The sequence below is a fragment of the Anastrepha obliqua genome, chromosome 1 (assembly GCF_027943255.1).
Source record: "Anastrepha obliqua isolate idAnaObli1 chromosome 1, idAnaObli1_1.0, whole genome shotgun sequence".
NCBI lineage: Eukaryota > Metazoa > Arthropoda > Insecta > Diptera > Tephritidae > Anastrepha > Anastrepha obliqua.
Window position 1 is genome coordinate 168,768,876 of NC_072892.1, and position 16,762 is coordinate 168,785,637.

Consider the following 16,762-nt stretch of genomic DNA (forward strand, 5'->3'; position numbering starts at 1 on the left):
GCGTTGGAAAGATCCGGTGGAGAAGGACTTGGACGGTTAGCACGAGAAAGAAACGACTGGCGCGCTTTGCTAATAGCGTAAGCAGTTATCGCTTACTACACGACGATACTACAAACATAAGTTTCGAGCTCCGACAAAGTCGATCATTCTAAGTCTTTTAGTGGAGGTTTCACCATGCCTGGCGTAGAAATCGCTGGGGGTTTGATATCGTAAAGCAGAAGCGTTCGTCGAATGGGATTCTGACTCACCGTGCTCCGTTCATTGCAGCTCTAGGGCGGCGTTGCTGTCAGGTTCCGCCTTAATGGTGATGGTTGTACGTGTTAGGTTAAGACCTTTATGCACTGCGAACAGCTTGATCTATTGTGCGCCCCTAATTACTTAATTTTAATTATTTAGTATTGCGAGCAATCGAACCAGTTCCTTAGGGAGCATTTGTAAGTCTCCATCCTCTAGTAGGTACGAGCCCAGGATTCTGTGTCTCCTGAGACGTAATGCTTCACAATTGGTGATTAAGTGTTCCTTAGAATCCTCTTCATCACAGCAGAAACTGCCAATATTCCTTGGTTTTTATTTAGGTCCATGTTTTGGCTTCCTGTTATAGGTAGTATCCGATTTTCTATAATTCCTTTCGTTGGAAGTAATTTTAACCAGAGGGTGTCAAGCCCAGAGCACAATGAATTCTATTTTACTTATTTAAAAATATACGTTTATATCTGGCCGCCTGTTTTAAAATAGTCGGCCTCTTATGGTAGCATCTTTTGATAGGCTGATATGTATCCACGTGACTTAGTAATATCGATTTGCATTGAAAAAATATATCGTGGAATCCATCATCTAAAGTCGACAGAATTGATCACTTGGCTTCAAATTTTTTGGACAGGGATCTGTAGACAATCCCTAAAAAGATGTCAGACCACGTCTACGGCTTTCTTTTTAAATTATTTAAGCTGTACTTACATCATTGGAACCAGCGGATAGTAAAATAGGTTGATGTTAGCAAACTTTTTGCTACCGAAAATGCCTTAAAACGGTTTGGAAAACTTCTTACTGCCATATGGACGTTTTGCTTTAATAGTTCAGATAGGACAATATCAACTTCCCACCAAGATATCCGAATTTGACTTTACCAGAATTCTTCTAGTGGGGACTCTTACAGAGTAAAGTTTACGTTAATAAGAACTAAACTAATAAAAGAAACTAACTTTTGTCTTACCAGGAACTGCGGCAACTAATCAATATTGTTTTTGAAAGCTACTTATACAAGGTGAAGTCCAAAATAAAGAAGACTGGTGTCATAAAAATGATTTTGATGGCGCCGACTTTTTAATGAGTTAGGGCGTTGGAAGTTACATCCCTAGCTGACTTCTAATGAAAGCTTGGTGACATTCGGTTCAGTGTCGACGTTTACCGAAACATTTGAATTGATGAAAAAAGTGTATGGCAATGATTGTCTATCTCGTGCCACAGTTCATGACATAAATGACAATGGACATAGGGGCCACCCAAACTTAGCAAAAATGAATACCGCGAGGGAGGAAGCTGGCGCTTATTGCATGATAATGCACCATTTCATCGATCCACTCTTGTGACTGATTTGATGACTAGAAATCACATTTTAACCATCAACCACTCACCGTATTCGCCTGTTATGGCTTCCTGTAACTTCTACCTATTCGGAAAGTTGCATTTGGCTATGAATGGAATACGCGTCCATGCGTCCGTAGAAGCCATCCAAGAGCCTTTTATCGACATCCTGAAGGACATTCCGGTCAGTGACCTGAAACACTTTTTCGAAAAGCTGTTAGATCGCGCAAAACAGTGTTTCGAGGCCAGAGGGAACTATTTTTAATAACTAAACTCGAAGTTATCAGAACAAAGCTTTTGTCGTTTCTATTTTAGCTCAGTCTTGTTTATTTTGGCCTGCAACTTGTATCGTATAATGATGCTTAAATCTTCTGTTGGGTGATTGGGCGAGCTTCAACTCCTTTTTGTAGCATATAGCCTGACGTTTTTCCACAAATGAATGTACCTACATACAGTTTTTTGCCGCCCCCAAGCAGCAGATTGTTTTTATAAGAAGTTTTTTGATAGCAAAAATATACTGGAAGGTTTTCCATTATCTGTCATTTGCTGTTTCGTGCACAGTAAGTTTAAATCACCGGTCACGCATCAACCCATTCGGTAAGAGTAAGCTTAAAATACAGTTTTCTTATATCTATTAAAGATTGTCAAGGTTATTCAACAGTTCCATTGACCAGATTAAGATGGCGGGCACTATTTACTCGAATACTCGTACAAGTATAAGTATTCTTATTACTGGATTTTGGTAAAACCTACCAAACCTCCCTAACAAATTAAGAGTAAAATTGCTTCTAATTTTGCTAAGAAAATACCAAAAATGGCAGGGATATTAGCTATAATTATCTATATTCATACATACATACTTGTATATTACACATGCAGGCATATGAGTATTGTGCTAGGCCTGTTCGTACAGTCTGCTTAAAAAAAATTGGTACCACAATATTTGGACTGGTTTTGACCACTTTTATTTCGTTTTGTTTTAAATATCATTAATTTAAAAATAAAATTATATTTAATTCAGCAAAAACTATCATACACATGGAAGCTTCAAAATTTCTTCAAACTTTATAAAATACTCAAGGCAAATCTATTAAAGGTGGCAGCAGTAGGTCAGCTGATTCATGTTTTTTTTTCTTTTGGCGTGTAAATTCCGATTTCAGCACACAACTGAATTCCGAAACGTATTTTTTACATTCAAATTTGTAATTTTTTAAATTCGAAAGGCTTTTTTATAAATAAGTAAAATAATGAGAAAGTACGCGATCTGTTTTAAAAATATTTGGAAAATTTTTCAATAATGTCAGGAAAAAAATATCAAAATTCAAGACGAAGAATTGGGTTTCAGAAGGTTGTATGTACATTGGGTGCCGCATTTGCTAACGGAACAAAACCACATTCGAATGTGACATTCCCAGCAACATTTAGAAAGTTTTCGAAAGGGTAAAGTGGATTTTATCCGTCGATGCATCACTATGGATAATAATTGGATATATCATGAAATCCTAAATCAAACAAAGAGACTGAAGAGTGGACTGAAGCTGCCTCTTCGGCTCCGAGGCGAGTTCATGTCCAGAAATCGTTTAAGAAGGTGTTAGCATCAAATTTTTGGGATACGAAAGGAATTTTGTTTGTGTACTACTCGCAAACTAATAAATCAATCAATTCTGAATATTACTGTAACCTGAAGGAAAACATTCGTGAAAGAAGACCCAGTTTGTCAAAAAAAATAATTTATTTTCATCAGGATAATACACCGAATCACAAGAGAATTTCGGCAATGGCTAAAAGCCATGAATTAAATTTCGAGTTGTTGAAGCATCCTCCGTATTTATCCACCTGATTTGGCCCCTGGCGATTTCCATCTGTTTCCAGACCTTTCAAATTCTCTCTATAGGGATGGAATTGATAAATTGGAATCTCGTTGGCACGAGTGAATTAATGCTCAGGTAGACTATATTGAATAATAAAGAGTATTTCAAATTTCTTTCGAACCGCAAAACCTATTGAACAATCTAGTAGTCTGTCATAAAATAAACAATATTTATATTAAAAGTCAATACAAACTAAAAAAAAACCCAAATAAAGGTAGTCAAAACTGGCCAACATAAAAGGTGATTAAATTTTAAGAGCCGATATTGAATGTAAACCACACCTAAACGTCAAGCTTTTTTTCTGCATTTCATTTGACATTTCTTAATTTCAGACTAACTCAATTTGTACAATGGAAAGACATACAATCGATCAACGCTTTAAAGTTATTCAGGCTTATTATGAAAACGGGCGTTCAAATCAAAATGCATATCGCGCACTTCGTGAAGAAAATCATCTTCAGTGATGAGGCACATTTTCACTACAGCGGATTCGTCAATAGGCAGAATTGCCGCATTTGGGCGAATGATAATCCAAGAGTGATTGCCGAAAAACCAATGCATGTATGTATGTAATGTATTTTTTCCAAAATGAGGCCCGTCAGGCAGTTACTGTGAATAGTGTTCGCTATCGTGAGATGATAACGAACTTTTTATGGCCCGCATTAGAAGATATGGGTGTGTCACACAGCTAACGAAACAATGGCTCTTTTGGGGTTATTTGAAAGAAAAGGTGTACGTCGATAAGCCAGCAACAATTCAAGAGCTATAGTAAAGGATGAGATAATTCGGCACATTAACGGCATTGAACCTCAATTACGCCTCAGCGTCATCGAAAATTTTGATGAAGGTGTGCCGCCGAGGCCGCGGCGGCTGTTTGGTTGCTATTTTATTCCATACGTAATTGAGCCATACCAATATTATCATAATAAAGAGAAATGACAATAATTTCCCAAAAAAATTATATTTTACTCAAAATCAATACCAGCCCTTGAAACTTAACCACCTTTTATTTTGGTACTATAGTTTTTTCGCAGGCTGTTGCTTGAAAGCTGTCTATCAGTCAAATGTGAAGTTAGCTGGTATTTACGGATTATTTGGCTTGGAGTTGTAGTTCCAGTTGCGAGTTGAGTTTTGTTTCTGAATTAATAAGCGAACATGTAAACATACTTATATACGCACACTGCACTTCTGAATATTTGTTTGGTGCAATACTTCTGCGCTCACAATAATAATGCAGATCGGATTATGGGGAATTAATTTGTTATGCGATAATTTCAAAATGCGTTGTAAATAACAAAAATAAAATCCAGCAGTACGTTTAGTCGTATTAGCATAAGAGTATAGATTTTTATATCTACGATTTTAAGAACTATATTTTTATAAAAAAAAATAATTTAAACTACAAAAAAAAAAAAAAATAGATAGTCAAAACTTATCAATATGTGGTGTACACTTCATTATGACGTATATATGTAATCTTTACAGATTAGGTTCGGTTTAGGTTATGATAGCAGTCGGTATGTACGACCAACTCACTTAGATCTGACAGGTCCGTAGTGAGACCACTGTGCGACACGGAAAACCATTTATTTTCCTTCGTGGAACCATTTTGTGGCTCTTATAAAGCGCAAGATTGGTCCCATCCCCATGGCAGACAGTTGCGTAAGAGAATTGAAAAAAAAATATTTTTCTATATTAGAAAACCTGCTCTGATTTTAGCTAAGGCTGGACAATTGCAAAGGAAGTGCTCAACTGCTTCTTTCTCTTCCTCTTCATCATCTCTACAATTTCTACAATAATCATGGGAGAAAACTCCCAGCCCCATGGAATGCCTGTAAAATAGCCAATGACCAGTTACACAAGCAATGGCCTTCGAGACATCCTCTTTTGAAGCAATTCATTTGCAATGTTCTTATTTATTTGCGGTCATAGTAGCCTAACTGTTACGCATGTGTCTTCATCTCTCCATGCCTTATTGGTCTCTTGGAAAATGTTATTCTTAATTATTACACTGCGTTACAAAAACGAACTTATTTTCTGTCCTATGAACCAAATATACTTTTTCGGAAAGGGGATAAAAAATAAAAATACACGTGTATCGGCGATTTTCATGTACACGTCAGAATTTTTTTTTATGTATAAAATATAGAGCTCGTAGTCCGCCTGTGTGAAAAACTTTGGATCAATTTTTAACCCTTTTACCGTGATCCAATCGCGCTGAATTTCTGCAGGCAGATTCTCAGATTTTTTTGAACATGAAGGGACTCCAAATTTTTAAACAACTTATTAACCTTTAATTTATTGTTTCATACAACACACTCTGTGCCGTTTGTGTGTTTGTTACAGTTCGGGAAGTTCCGATCATCTGGAAGTTGCGCTACTAGGAGACGTATACTTTGACAATTGTTTTAAGTTCTGTTGCGCGAAAACGTCTTGCAGTGCCCGACTCGAAATAACTTTTATTACGTTTGTGGCTTATTCGCACCAAGCAAAAATTTTAAAAATATTACGAAAACAGTGGTTAATTCGTTTCAGAAAATATTCAAGACTGCTTATGTTCCTTACTTATGGTATACTCCGGAAGTCGTGTGCGACTATTGCTATAGAAATTTGGCTACCACATACGCAGAACTGCAGTGAACTGTGCTACTTTTGCGTAACTTTTACTCAAACTAAAGGGTACCAATACTTTCGCCGCAACAAAATTCGCTACGCTAATCTAGAATCGGTTATTCCAGCGGTTCTGTACTCACCAGAAGAACGTATAGCGGCTTCAATGGAGATTTTTGATGATGTTCCCGAATTAAGGGATGGAGAACCAACAGTAGCACCAACAATGCTATCAAAATTTCTTACATCGAATGCGAGATGCGGGGAACCAGAAGTATCGGAATTTGTACCAACACCCAGTGAACTTGGGACTGCATCGGTCAACAGCCTTAAAGTAGTGCTGCTTCATATCGGTAACAAACCCACATCGGCATATCTCATGCAATTTTTTTTTTTTTAATTTCGAACAGGTGGCAACCCTGTGAAACATTGTCAGTGACAACACCTAGGTGAAAAGTCTAGAAATGGGATACACTATCTGTGGGCCCAATTTCATTCAAATCCGTTAAGCTAATCCTGAGATCGTGTGGCTCTTCAGATATGCATACAAGAATTGCTCGTTTAAAGTTATAAAATACAAAAACAAAAAAATTGTGACGTGTACATGAAAATCGCCGATACACATTTTTTATCCCCTTTCCGAAAAAGTATATTTGGTTCATAGGACAGAATGTGCGTAACGCGGTGTTACAATTATCGTGGCCATAGGTAACCCAATTGTACTTCTTTATACAGTCGAAGAGTAGTATAGTACCTTTCCTGGTTAGCTCATCGGCTTTACAATATCTCGCTCAATATCTCTGTGCCCCGGAACTCAAACAAGGCTGATCTTGAATACGACGCTAATATCATATATGCCCGGCATTTCTGTGCAACCTTTGATCTTAGTATAACCGCATCCGAGAATATAAAGGGTTTTCCAGTAACAGGTGTTACAGGTGAATGGACTGCAATATCGAGAGATGATTAACGATTTTTTATGGCCAGAATGGAATGGTATTGATCCGGACAACTTTTATTTTCAACAAGACGGCGCTACGTACCAAACAAGCAACGAAACCTTTGATATTTTACAAGAAAAGTTTCCGGGCCGTTTCATCTCTCGAAGAGGTGATGCTAATTAGCCACCGAGATCTTTCGATTGAACACCTTGTGACTTTTTTCTTTGGGGCAACGTGAAAACAAAGGTATACGCCAGCAGCCCAGGGTCGATTCAAGACCTCAAGCAATTCGTGAGGCTATCGATGGCATAGGGCAGCCACTTTGCAATTCGGTTATGGAAAATTTCCTGAAAAGGATATTGTCCTGCAAGCGTGGTCATGATGGTCATTCCCCTGATGTTTTTTTCCACTATTAACGGCATACCTTCCTCTTTATAATGAAACTAGCAAACCCGGCCCCCTTCGCTGGGTACACTAAAATAGAATAGATATGGTTTAGAACAGAAAATATATGATTTTCATATTGTTTATTTCTTTATTCTTTATTCAAGCGCTTTGGCATAAACAATATTTTTTGTTTTTCTATTTGTTTTTGAGTAAATATAAAATATAAATTGAAAATCAGGAAAAAAGAAGATTGTTTTTAAATTTCAAATCAACGCATATGAATAAACAATCGTCTTTTTTCCTGATCATCCATGAGTTTTACGTTTCAATTTATATGTTTTATTAAGCATTGGAGCTTTTTTAATCATTATCCATTTATATTTTTCAAAAAAAAAAACGAAAAATTTTTTTTTTCCCACGAACACATAATTTTATTCGGATTTCAAATTAAATTCTCAAATTTCGTAAGAAATTATTCACTGTTCCAAAATCCACTCCAAAAAAATTCACAAGCAATTTTTACATGTTGCACTTACGTTTTTTCTTTATGGCATCCAAATCAGAGAGAAATATTGACACATTGTAACTCACACTGTCAATTTGACAGTTCAGTTCCGCCCCAAGCGGTAAGAAAGTAAGCGACATTATGACTGGTTCAAAAGAACGCTGTACCCGTTGCCAGTGCTCCGAATTACAACCAAACTTTACGAAACCCATTTTCAATACCTCCTTAACAATGTGCGTAAGTTTGGTTTAATTCGGTGCAAAGACACGGCGGGTCCACGTTTTGGCATATATTTCGAGACCCTAGTCATCAATAGGTATGAAAATTACCCCGTATTAAAGCACTTATCAACAGCTTTCATTTGATACCCATATTGTATATACACAACCAAAGGTTACCCGGGTCCACGTTTTGACCTATATCTCGAGACCCCAGTCACGGAGTGGCATGAAAAATACTCTGTACTAAAGCATTCACCAACAGCTTCAATTTGATATCCATATTGTACAAACATATTCTAGGGTCCACGTTTTGACCTATATCTCGAGACCCTAGTCACGGAGCGGCATGAAAAATACTCTGGACTAAAGCATTCACCAACAGCTTCCATTTGATACCCATACTGTACATACACATCCGAAGGTTACCCGGGTCCACGTTTTGACCTATATCTCAAGCCCTATGTCCAAAATAAAATATAATCCATGTTACTCGTGGATGATGTAGCTTTCGAATGGTGAAAGAATTTTTAAAATCGGTCCAGTAGTTTTTCAGCCTATTCATTACAAACAAACAAAGTTTTCCTCTTTATAATATTAGTATACATAGATAAACATCCGACTATTTATATGAAAAAATAGCATTTTTCTTTGAATATCAAAATAACACCTCTTATTGGAAAACCCTTTTATTTATAACAGTTTTTATAACGGCATGCGTATTTAGATATGCTGCGTAGCCATTTCTTTTATAGCCAGAACTTCTGCCCGATAGTCGGATAGTTCAAATCCTTATTCCTTCGATAATGCTCCAGCTAACAATAGCCAATCTCATCATCTAGCTTGCAACCATCAGTATAGAAATTTAATTCCCCGCCTTCTTCATAGCCTTGATGTTCACCACTCTCTTGTTGACGGTATGCTCGAAGAATAGAGTAGTTCACTGCTTGTTTGTGACTATTCAGAGTGTACAAAATAGAGTTGTAGCCAAACCATCGGACTTTAAATAGTACCATACGTTTAAGTCTAAGATTTATTGCATGCAAATTGATTAGCACTTGCAGCGCTTTGTTTGGGCTAGTCCTTAACGCATCAGAGATGCATAAAAAGCTGCTCTTTGGACTTTACTCATGATTTTAGCGCAGCTCGCCGTTTGAGCAAATGGCAACAATACAAATATTCCATACATTAAGATTGGCCTAACTAAAAAGTATAGAGCCAAGGTGTAATACGATGTGTTAACCCCATTTAATACCGACTACTTTTCGCAGTATATAATGCAACGTTGGTCTTCTTTACTCTTTCCTCAATATTATGTTTCCACGTAAGTTTTCTATTTAATATGAGTTCTAAGTACTTAGCATTCTCGCTCAAAGGAGGGTGTAGACCTATAAAAACTAGCGGGGAAATTTTAGGAAGCCTTCAATTCTTTGGAAAGAGAAGCAGTTCAGCTTTTGCGGAGTTTATACCGAGTCCCCTACTCTCCGTCCAGCTTCTAAGCTTGGCCATTTTAGAGCGCAGAATATCCATAAAGTTAAATATACACCAGGCAACCGTTGCAGCAACACGGCCATGTTGAAGCAACCGTTGCCTCGTGTGTAGCTGTGTTGCCGATTGATTTTCGTGTTGCTACAACCGTTGCCTGAAATATCAAATAAATTTGATTTTTGGGATAGGTTGCTGCAACCGTTGCTTCGTGTGTATCATTGTTTACAGCTTTTACTCGTTCAGTTCGTTGAAAACAAGCGAAGAAGAAGGTTCGTGCGGAGTAAAATAAAGTGAAAAAGGAAAAAATGGCAATTGAAAATAATTAAAATTATGTTAATTTTATTAACGAATATAAAAATTTGGGAGAGCTGTGGGATATAAGTAGTAAAAAATATAAAAATAAAAATTTTAGAAAAAAAGCATACGAGCAATTAAAAAATGAATACAATAAAATTGATAAAAATGCTACAGTGAATACGGTAAAACAAAAATCATTTTCCTTCAGTTCTTTCAGCAGCCTCTCGTTCGAAAATTCGATTTTTTTTAAAAGCCAATTTTTGGACAAAATTTTCTTTCTCTTCTTTTGTTGCATCTCTTCTTCCTCATTTTCGTACAAAAGTTCGTCAATTATAATAAGAGAAGTAATTTTACGCATTTCGTCGATCATTTAAAAAATTGAATTTTACGTATCTTCCGCTTGTACCTTTCCTGCACCACAGTTATACACAATACTGAGATTGAGGCAACGGTCGCAACGTGTTTCTTAAACAAAGGCAACACGTTGCTTCAATGGTTGCCTCGTGTATATCTAGCTTAAGGGTGTTAAGATATTTGCTTTTAACAGCAATTGCTAGACCAAATGCGTAAGCTGTGACATGGCAACCTCCTCTCTCCAGACACAGCAATAGAGCGTTTGCCGCCACAACCCAAAGCAGGGGGGAGAGAAATGCACCTTGAGATGGGCCTCCGCATACCTGTCTACTTAGAGCAGTGCTGCCTAAGTTAGCCGTTTCTTTTCTTCTGACAAATATAGCTTCTACCAGGGCAACAACGTTTGATTCAACTCCAAAATCTTATTGTTGAAGGCGCCTTCTATGTTTATGAAAGCAACCAACGCAAACTCTTTGTCTGATAAACTTTTTCCCACCAGCCCGACGAGCGGATTTTTCTTACAGATTAAGTGATTTTTGTTATTTTTTTTTTTTAATTCTATAAATTTATTAAATTCAAAAGCAAATTTCTCTTAACATACATGAGTACTTTCACAAACAACTTAAACTCTGATTTCCTAACTCTAATGAAATTGTACGTATCAGTCTTCCTTATAATAAATACAATAAAAAATATTTTTGTTTTTTTCAAACCACCCTTAAATGCGAAATTTCTTTGATATCCGTTTGATCAGAATTTCTGTCGTAAAACAAGCAATCACTTCATTCTCCGACTCATCTACCAAATTCACTTCAACAATATTTCGACCTGAAAAATTCGGCAGCTGCATTGTCAAATTATATGTTGCATCCTCAGTGGCATACAAAGGGCAATAGGCACCGTGCAACAAATTCCCGCACACATTACGTTCCTCCTCATCCAAAGCGAATGGAACTTTAATGCCCGAACTTGTTTTTATTATAACTTCGGCGCTCAATTCTGATGTGGTGTCCTTAGCTGCATTAAAAGAATTAAAAGAAATAATAAAATTAATTAGAAGAAAAATAAGATAGTAAACATTTATTTTTGTTCTCATTAAAATCTCTGCAAATCTACTTACTTGCCAAAAATTGCACAGCCATGAGGAAACGTTCACCCGCCACAGCCTCACAGGGCAAACTGCTGCAGCCGTCTATGCTTACCGACAGCGGTGTTGGTTTTTGGTAGTCGCCTATGGAAGTATTTTTTTTTTTGGAATATTAATTGTTGTCTGAAAACTGAATTTTATAATTTACTTACATTGTTTAAAAGGCGTTGCTACAGAGCCGAACGCATAAATGGGGCACAAAAGCAGTAAGCAAAATATTTTTTTATAGGCAAAGTTTGACATTTTCTTGTTTTTATGCGCTTCTTTAAAAAATAGGATATTTCAAAAAAAATCTGTATTTGTATAAGAAGCCTCCGTCTTCTGTTACTATGCTGCGTTTGAACTGATGCCGTTTAGCTAATGGCGCCGTCTATTTATATGCCGGGCGCATTTAGATTCGCAGTTACCAGAAAGTAATCTTATCGACCTGATGGGGAGGTAGCCGTGTATGTCGCAACAAATAAAAAAATAGCGCTCTGAAGACACTTTATTTTGGCAAACGTTAGTTCTTAATCAGCTTTGATTATATCAATTCTTTTTTGCCATGCTTTTGCACTTAAATCGGATAGCGGCCTTTGAATGAAATGTAAGCGACCTTTAAATTTGTGCCATGTTCAGTAATTAATATTTGCTTTACGAATAATCCATTCGCAATTTTAACAATTTATTTGTTTGTTGATAATGTAATATACGAGGGTCGTAAAAACATAGTTTGGGACCTTTTTTATTTTTCGACATAGTCTCCTTGTAGGCATACGCTTCGTTTCTGCAATCACCTCCTCGTTAGGTTCGGTTAGGTTGAAGCGGTTGCCCTGTGGAACACACTCAGGCTCATAGCCCATTGTGATGTCTCGTGGGGAGCTTTCCTTATTTCTCCTAAAACCAGTGCGTGCTTTTCAAAAATTTTAGAATACCTCCTATTTCTACAGAACTGAGATCTTCCAATTCGTTAAAAAATTGTCTGCCTAGAATAGTAAATCACCGTCTGGATAGAACAGTACAATGGCACAGAAGGTGCGAGATTGTCTCTTCCTTATGCAGCACTGAGATTCGGACACAGTTAACGGACGATTTTGCAGGTGCCTTCATTACGCCATCTTTCGTTTGCTTTCCTTACGATTTCTTCAAGCATGAGTAGCTTACATGTTTGTAAGGGTATGCCTATGTCATTGTCTAAGTACTCATCGGTCAACTTGGCGCCAAGTCTCGCTGGTTCATCGGCTCTGCAGTTACTCTCAATCTCGCGATGGCCAGGAACCCATATTATGTTTAAGCGAAATGACTCAGCCATCTCATTAAGAGATGTGCGGCATTTCATAGCTACCTTAGAGGTTGTCGACTGTTTTGTGAGGGATTTTATCGCCGCCTGGCTGTCAGTGAAAATGTAGATGTAATTTCCAGATATCGCTTCACACTGTACCAGTGTCGCAGCTTTCATTATTGCCATCAGTTCGGCCTAAAAGACACTACAGTAGTCGAGGAGCCGAAAACTGCAGGAGATCCCCAGATGCTCGGAGTATACACCTCCGCCCACCCTACCCTCGAGCTTTGAGCCATTTGTGTATACATGGATAGACTCGCCCTGTCTTACATCGTCCCGTTCCCACTCTTCCCTTGAGGGTAGGAGGGTTGTGAACATTGTAATGGTAAGTGTGGGCGGGAGTGCATAATCCACCAATCTGGTAACCGCCGAAGTTCCAGCCAGGATTTTGCCATGACAGTAGCTCGTTTAAATAAAAGAAGGTTCCGCCAGTCATTTCTTCAAATTGGGAAATAAATAGTGGTCCGAGTGATCCGAGGAAGCCAAGTCTGAAAAATAGGGGGATATGAAGCAAGTGGAAACTCTATTTTCATTAATTTTGCGACCACAACTGCTGAGGCGTGAGCTGGTGCGTTGTCTTGATGGGAAAGTAAACTTACTCGACTTCCTCGTTTCAAACGAATGCTAAACACAAAAAAGAGACCAATCTGGCTGAAACTTGGTGTGTGTTTTTCGAAGAGATGCTACTAACTAAACATAACCTCGATACGCGCCAGCGGTGCCATCTCTCTCACTTTGCACGAACTTTTCAAAGGACCCTTGTAAGTTTTAAGTATAGTGCAATAGTAAAATTAGTACATTTATGCCACTTCGAAAATGATAGTGGATACTCATGGTACACTTGAACCTAGTTTAAATCGAAAGTTTTCTAATCCCCGATTTTCTTCTTCAGTATGATTCTGTGTGATAGGAATATTTTTCTATCTATAAATGAAAATCGGCGAATGGCGAGGAGAGTTGCTTTTAGTACCATATTTCATACGGTGGAAACTCTATTGACCGGTCAATCGATCATAGTTTGCTTTTTATTTTAATGAAATTTCATTTTACAGAAAATATTTTTTTGTAAAGTAACAACAGAAACATTAAAAATCGTCATGTGTCATATCGCAAGATAGAGGCATCCTTCGGCATTAGTGAGACCGGCACATATTCAATATTGTATTTTTTCTCGTTGTGTACCACAGAATTTAACAATGGCCCACAAAGGACTAGTGTCGATTGGTGTACAGAAATGTTTAAGAAACTTAGCCGCAGTGATTCAAAACACATCGATGACAGCGTAACCGGTAGCCAATCTTGGATCTATGCATGCGTCCTCAGGTGGCGGATACGGGAATGCTCGATGAAATAAAATACCACCGGCGGATCAAAACAGGCAAATATTTACTCGAAGAACAAAAAGACTGCAATTTTGTTATCAGCTTGAAAGAAAAATTATCTATTCAGTATCTGTCTTACAAACAAGCGGCTGTTTGGACAGCATCTGACTCAGAATGGGCGGCGGCACATGGGAGAAGGCAAACTCTAAGCCCTGTAGAAGGCAACGGGAAACCAATAAAATAAACTCCCACTCCCAACAAAATCATACAATAGTGATTTATAAATTTTATAGAAGACAATGCTAGCTCTCACGTATCGGCTCAGACAAGAATTTTGAAACACATAAAAGTTCGAATGAGCAGGTCACCCCACTTACACGATTAAGAAAAAAGGCATCTTCAATTCTGCACTATTCTAGTTATCCCATCTCGCACGAGGGTCCGTCCACGAAGGCAACGCAATCTCAATCAATCTGGCTTTCAGTACAGCCCCATCGTCATGATAGGTAAAGGAAGTTTCAAGGAAGACTGAAAACTAGACTTTTCCGTCTCCCTCCGTCCAATCACATCACATCCGAAAAAACAAAAAACCGAAGATTCAAGGGAGACTGGAAGCTCATCCTTTTCGGCTCCCTCCATCCACATTTACCACACACACAAAAAAATCTCGCACAATCCGCTCATGTCGATTAACGGAAGCTTTAAGGGAGACCAGCTACGAAGAATCGGAGACTGCAAACTCGTCTTTCTGGCTGCCTCCATACATTCACCTCCATCACATTCCCCTCCGATTTAACATAACTCATTGAACAAATAATTAGTTTCGCTCTGGCAAGGTTTCTTATATAAGAAAGATTCAATAAGTAGAAAATTAAAAAAAAAAACAATCCGTCTAAAGCAATAAGGGGGGGGGAAGGGATAAACGCTAAAAAAAAACACTTTTTTCATGAATTTATTGTAGCGAAACGGTTAAAGTCAGTTTATTAAAAGTTATTGCATATTATAAAGTAACATTTCAAGAATATTTGATAAAATTTTCATGTAAAAATATTGCAAAATGAGCGAATGAGAGCACATTTACGTAGACGTCTCTTCAAAAATACATTTTGCAGTAGTCAGCATATCTCAGCGTAGAATCATCTGAAATCAAAAAAATCGAATAATTTAGTTAAAATATGAGTTAAACTTCCCCCCAACGTTTATTTTGACGATTTATTTTCATTTTCAGCCATTTGCTAGTCGTTTGAAGTAAAAAGTGATTTTTGACGAAAAAATGCCGCCATTTTGTAGGTGTAAAACCACCTTAATATAAAAAACAATGGCGAAAAAAAACGTTGGGGGGAGGTTTTTTATATGTAAAATATGTGTGCAAAATTTCAAAAGGATAGTTTTCAAATGCCATTGACTACGCACTTTAAAAAAAAAGGTTCGAGAAAACCGCAGGTATACGTTTGTAACGGACTACGCGCGCAACTGCTGCGTCTCGGCAGATGTTTGAGGCGGCTCGGCTTTATGCTCTATAACTTAAAAAGTTTTGCTCGGATTGACTTAAAATTTTAACACGGTATTTTTGAAATGTTTTACTACAATAACATCCAAAAAAAAAATCGATTTTTATTTTATTATTTTTTAAAGAAATATGGACCAATGATTCCCTCTGCCCATAGAGCACACCAAACAGTGACTTTTTGAGGATGTAACGGCGTCTCAGCAATGGCTTGTGGATTATGTTCACTCCAAATGCGACAATTTTGCTTATTGACATACCCATTCAATCAAAAGTGAGCTTCATCGCTGAACAAAATTTTCTTGTGAAAATCGGGATCGGTGGCCATCTCATTTTGGGTCCAAATTTGCACGATTTGCAAACGTTGTTCAGGTGTAAGTCTATTAATTATGAAATGGCAAACCAAACTGAGCATAAATCAAGTGACAGCTGTCAAAAAGACCATCTACGAAAAAAGTAGTGCCAACTTGAAAACCTAACCTCTAAAAAAAACACCCTTTATATGGCATACTGGTATAGTGGTAGGCGGTAAGGAAGAAAACTAATCTCAAGCCATTGGTAAAAGTTCAACGACTCTCCGCGCTTTGCATCACGGGAGCTATGAAATCAAATCCAATGGCAGCTCTCGAGACTATCCTCAACCTAACACCGATTGATCTCTATGCAGATTGATCTCGGGTTGCAAACTCAGCTGTGAGGCTACAAGCACCCGAACAGCTTACCTCTAGAACCTTCGCGCATAGCTCAATTACTAGGAATGCCACAGTCAATTCAGACTATAGACCATTATTGAAGACGGTGCATAGTCCAAAGGCTTGGTTCCGAGAAGTAACACCATCAATATATTCACTGATGGATCAGAACGGGAAGGGTGGCTTGGTGCTGGAATTAAGCATCAATGAGGCATTTAAGCACCCTAACTATTGTTTCAAGCTGAGATATTTATTGTAAAGAAAGCAGCAGAGTTCGTATGTGCAGACACAACAATTAACTGCACAATGAAATTTTACGTAGATAGCCAAGTGGCTATAAAAGCGATAAAATCATACTGTGTATATCTAAAAATGTCCTTGAAAGCAAGGAAGCAATCAACAAGCTCGCTCGTAACCGAAGGCTTTGTGTTTATTGGGTTCCTGAGCATAAAGGCATAGGGGGAAATGAAACAGTGGATGGAATAGCTAAAGAAGGCGCGGAACTTACAGGTAATCAA

General features: G+C 37.8%; 1 protein-coding gene across 1 annotated transcript; it reads right to left on the reverse strand.

The window, feature by feature from the left end:
• Positions 1 to 10,973: 10,973 nt before the first annotated feature.
• On the reverse strand, positions 10,974 to 16,293 carry LOC129238450 (uncharacterized). Its single transcript, XM_054873477.1, has 3 exons — positions 16,275 to 16,293; positions 11,376 to 11,486; positions 10,974 to 11,272 (listed from the first exon to the last, which is right to left on the reverse strand). The coding sequence occupies exons 1-3, from the start codon at positions 16,291 to 16,293 to the stop codon at positions 10,974 to 10,976; spliced, it is 429 nt and encodes a 142-aa protein (XP_054729452.1).
• Positions 16,294 to 16,762: the final 469 nt, after the last annotated feature.

What these genes read in the sequence shown, in the direction of transcription:
- LOC129238450 (XM_054873477.1), bottom strand. An exon ending in GGCTGTGCAATTTTTGGCAA is followed by an intron (nt 11,273 to 11,375) that starts GTAAGTAGATTT and finishes CTTTTAATGCAG; the next exon opens with CTAAGGACACCACATCAGAA.